The sequence below is a fragment of the Penaeus monodon genome, chromosome 3 (assembly GCF_015228065.2).
Source record: "Penaeus monodon isolate SGIC_2016 chromosome 3, NSTDA_Pmon_1, whole genome shotgun sequence".
NCBI classification, from domain to species: domain Eukaryota; kingdom Metazoa; phylum Arthropoda; class Malacostraca; order Decapoda; family Penaeidae; genus Penaeus; species Penaeus monodon.
Genome location: NC_051388.1, coordinates 53366296 through 53371295, shown reverse-complemented (window position 1 = coordinate 53371295; position 5000 = coordinate 53366296). Strand labels below are relative to the sequence as shown.

At 31.5% G+C, this 5000-nt stretch overlaps 1 protein-coding gene across 1 annotated transcript in view; it reads left to right on the top strand.

Moving 5' to 3' along the window:
* The window catches only part of LOC119589849 (oplophorus-luciferin 2-monooxygenase non-catalytic subunit-like), a 3922-nt gene extending 3303 nt beyond the window's left edge, over positions 1-619 (top strand). The window contains exon 4 of the mRNA XM_037938449.1: positions 397-619. Coding sequence (XP_037794377.1) covers positions 397-548 — 152 coding nt within the window. The 3' untranslated portion in view covers positions 549-619. The remainder of the gene's footprint in view (positions 1-396) is intronic.
* The last annotated feature ends 4381 nt before the right edge of the window (positions 620-5000 follow it).

Genomic DNA, 5000 nt, shown 5'->3' with positions numbered 1-5000 from the left:
TCTCTCTCTCTCTATCTCTCTCTGTCTATCTGTATGTCTCTCTTTTTCTCTGTTTCTCATTTCTTCTCTCTTTCTCTCCCTCTACCTCCCCCTCTACGTGTTTATCTCCTTCCCTCCTCTCTCACTCTCTCTTCCATGTTTGCACCCTATTTACTTTCAACCTACTTTATCGATTCTTATCTCTGCTCCGCCCCTTATCCCTCCTTATCCCTCTTCCCCTTTTCTTTACTCCTCTCTGACCAAAACAAACAAACAAACAAAATAAAACAGCAATGAAAACAAGAAAAAAAATTATATCATTTTGTTTCTATTCTCGTAATGTTTTTCATTTTTCATTCTTCCTCCTTTTCATTTTTTCGTCATTTTTAACGAGTCTTTCATAACTTTTTTTTGCAGCTAATCCTCTCACCTGTGGCTGTGACGTGGCTTGGATTCTGATCGACGAGACTATGTTGAGTCTTATTGATGATGATGCAACTTGCATTAGCGGCGAACTTTTGGTAGAACTCGATCCTAAGATATACATTGATTTGTGTCAAATTCGTTGATTTCTTCTTCTTCTTCGTTGATGGTTTTATTATTATTATTTTTTGGGGGTTCACTATACCGTGATTTAATATCTTTTTTTTTTCTAATTTTGCTTTCTTTTCTTTTGTATATTGGTTTGATTCTCAACTTTCTCATTCTCCTTCTCTTCTGCCTTATCCTTCTTCTTCGTTATTTTCTTCTTCTTCTTCTTTGTCTTCCTCAGCCTATTCCTCTTTCTTATTTTCCTCTCGCTCTGTCTCATAATTATCCATATATATCATATTCTTCCTCTTCCTCGTCCTCGTCTTACCCCCCCCCCCCTCCTATTTCCAGCATTTTTTCCCAGCTCCACAATTATCTGTCTGTTCATTGTCAAAATTTGTTTCATTGTAGTTACAATACACTTCAAGACTTTATGCGTTTATGTGATAACTTTTTACACCGTCTTTCCTAAGGCACTTGATTATCACGTGTATTTCTTACAGCAGAGAATACTGTATCTGAATTGGTTATGAAGCTATCATAGTGTATAAGGTAATACGTGCTTAAAATCTTAAAATGGTATATATATATATATATATATATATATATATATATATAATATATATATATATATATATATATATATATATATATATATATATATATATATATATATATATATACTATAATATATATATATATATATATATATATATATATATATATATATATATATTATGCACACACACACACACACACACACACACACACACACACACACACACACACACACACACACACACACACACACACACACACACACATAGCTGAATGTATTCATAAATAATCAGATATAGCTGTACATATAAAATGACACACTGCCTAAGTACGTCAGATAAGGACGTTTTCAACATACCCGCGTATGTACGTGCTTCTTCTGGTATTGAATATTTTATAATCTTTTTCTTAATATAATCTTTAAGGTTTCTCATTTCTTATGGAATTCAATGTAATCCTTATATATACAATGGAATAATGCGCAAAAAATTATGTATCCTTCCTCTCTAGGTAAGAATGAATCGATCACACTTAACACTTCCACTAGTGTTTAATACATCCAGGAAAATGAAACATTAGCCAAACATACAAGTATAAATATCAAGTATAGATCATACACGGTTATATATCTATGGTCTTAGTATATTACTAAGGTATTGCGGTTCAAGTTTCGTCGCAGAAATAGCTGCCAGAAAGTAATAGATGGAAACCCTAAACGCAAGATGGTTAAGACAAAAAACAGTTTAATTATCTCTTAAAAATTAGTACTAAGGAGTGATTTTACCTCTGATGCCCAGCAACGCCAACCATTGTTGACGTTGCTGTGGGCTCACGAGATGGCCCCAGCTTTCTCAATATAATAATGATAATAGAAATGATAATAATAATAATAATAATAATAATAATAATAATAATAATAATAATAATAATAATGATAATAATAATAATAATAATAATAATAATAATAATAATAATAATAATAATAATAATAATAATAATAATAATGATGATGATGATGATAATAATAGTTATCATTATTGTTGTTATTATTATTGTTATAATCATTAATATTACTGTTATTGTTATTAACATTACTATTATCATTATTATTATTATCACTATTATTATCATTGTTATTATCATCACCTTCACAAACACAAACACACATACAACTAATTTTACTGTTGAAATGATGATCTCATACAATAAGATTTTTATCATATATCTAAAAACGCAATTGCCGACACACAAACATCAAATGAAACACGAAGACACAATTAACACAGCTGTTTATTCCTCAATTCTGGTTCGTCTTCAGTTAATTAGGCCACGATACCACGATATAACTCATCCATTACTGGTCTATGAAAGGGAGAGATTAATCATAATGCTTAGAATAAGACTGATCCGTTTGTTATGGTTACTAGATCGTATTTTTTCCAGGCGAATCCTGAATTCAGATGTTTACACTCTGACGAGATAGACATAAAGGTGTGTTCACTAAGAACCTGAATTCGATGTGAAAAATTCTTAGCATGAAATAACGTAAAAAGAATCAAGCCAAAACCCAGTATGTATCCAATTATTATTTGCTTAAACAAAGGACTACTAGACACAAACACACACACACACACACACACACACACACACACACACACACACACACACACACACACACACACACACACACACACACACACACACACACACACACACACATCTATCTATCTATCTATCTATCCATCATTCTATATATTTATATATATATATATATATATATATATATATATATATATATATATATATATATATATATAACCCTCATCAGTGTAGTTTTTCTTAGCTTATTTATTTAGAGCTTCACGGAGGATTAAGCTTCAATTACTTGTTGTCAGTTAGTTATGGTTAAAATAGTTCAAAATATTTTCCATTTACTATATTTTCAGAGATTTTTTTTGAATACTTTCAAGAACCCATTTCGATGCTGTTAAAGGTACTGAGTCAAGTTTAAAGAACTCCCACTGCACAGATACCCGGTTTTACAGTTTTAGATATGAATTACTTGTGTTTCTAACGTCAGAAACACGAGATTGATAGCTTTTCCACGTTATGCAACAGGAAGCTTAACATATGTTCCAACTAGTATCTCTCTGACAATTGATTTTGGCCGACTGTTTTAATACAAAAGATTACACTCAAAATGTAGCCTACAAATCTCTTAGATTATTCTTAAATAGTACGATAGACAGTGTAAATGTTTCCACCAACAAGCACTTATGAGGTGCTTAAACATCCATTCACTCAGGAGTACCTATCTCTTTTTTAAAACTTATGAACACCAACCTGTCTTCTGGATAACTATGAGAAAACACCACTATAGTTTTATAGTTTAGGAGTTAAGAAGCAGTCCATTCTGTAAATGTAACACTGTTATATTTTCTTTTGACATATACTAAAGAATCAGATGATGGTGTTTATGGTCTTAAAGACGATTATGAATTCGGTAGTTAGGCCTGCAAATAGCTAGTCGTGAAAGAGCTTTAACAAGTAAGATATTCAGATGATAAACGATGACTCAGTATCTTAAGGATCATCATTTAATATGTGGGCCACGCAAAGGAAAAATACATGTAGTATGGCAATTGCTAAGCGTTCGCCTTTGCTCCCTCCAAGATTATACTGTGGAGGCATGTTTTCTAAAAGTATAGAATTATAATTAGGGAAATAAAGGTTGTACAGACTGTCCTTTTTTTTCTTAGCCTTATGACATGTGAACTCATCATCTCGGCTCATCTCGGAGGATGCCGGATGTGTCGGAAGGCGTATATATATATATATATATATATATATATATATATATATATATATATATATATATATATATATATATACATGCACCGCTAATCATCTGTTTTTGTTCTCACTCCTAGCCTGTCCATGTGCTCCGCTGCATCTTTTCTGCTTAAGCATGAGCTCGTGTGAGGAAGCAAGTGTTTACATAGATAAGGATAAGGGTCGCATGCCTTTATTTATTTGAGAAAATGGGCACGTATATTCAGTTCAGTAGAAGCAGTTCATAAACCTAGTTTCCTTTTATCTGATTATCGATGTTACTATAATATATAGATTGTATTTATCGATACTTAGATAATCACTATTGTGAATAATATAATGAAAAATATTAAGTTTTCATCACTGTTTTATTTGGTTACATAATCTGTTACATGATGATTTGTTTACATTATCCTGTGTTATAAATGACATTATTACCACTACATTAATTATGTCCATAATGACCACAATCATTAATAATATGATTTTATCACTGTTTGTTATTTTCATCTTTACAACTGTTATTTTCAGTATTATTGCTTTTATAATCGCAGTAATTATAAACTTCCTTCTTGTTCATATCCGGTACATTTTTCGAAAAAAAAAAAAAAACGTAATCACAGGCTGGGAAAGCAAGAGTATCTATTGTGTTCAGTAAAATGTACAATCAAAAAAGGTCTATCGTTACCTTTACTTGTGTTCAATGAGGAACTGAACGATTCTCTCTGCTAACACCTGATTACGGTGCTCACTGCCATGCCACGCTTTTCCACACCACTTCGTCGATTTTTCATAATAGTTTGTGCAAAGGGTAACGATATTTATTTTTCCTGACTATAGGGAGTCCCAGATATGCAGTTCATCATCAGTAAAATATTCAGTAACCCCGAATATGCAGCAAATCTTGGTAATCAGCAGATATGCAAGAACTTATTCAAATATTCAATAATTAAACATATAAAGTTAATCTAAACGTTCGTTGAATATATGTAGAACTTATTCAGATATTCAGTAATTAAACATATACAGTTAATCTAAACAACAAGTGAATATTCAGTAACCCTACATATGCAGTAAAACTTAATGAATACCCGATAATC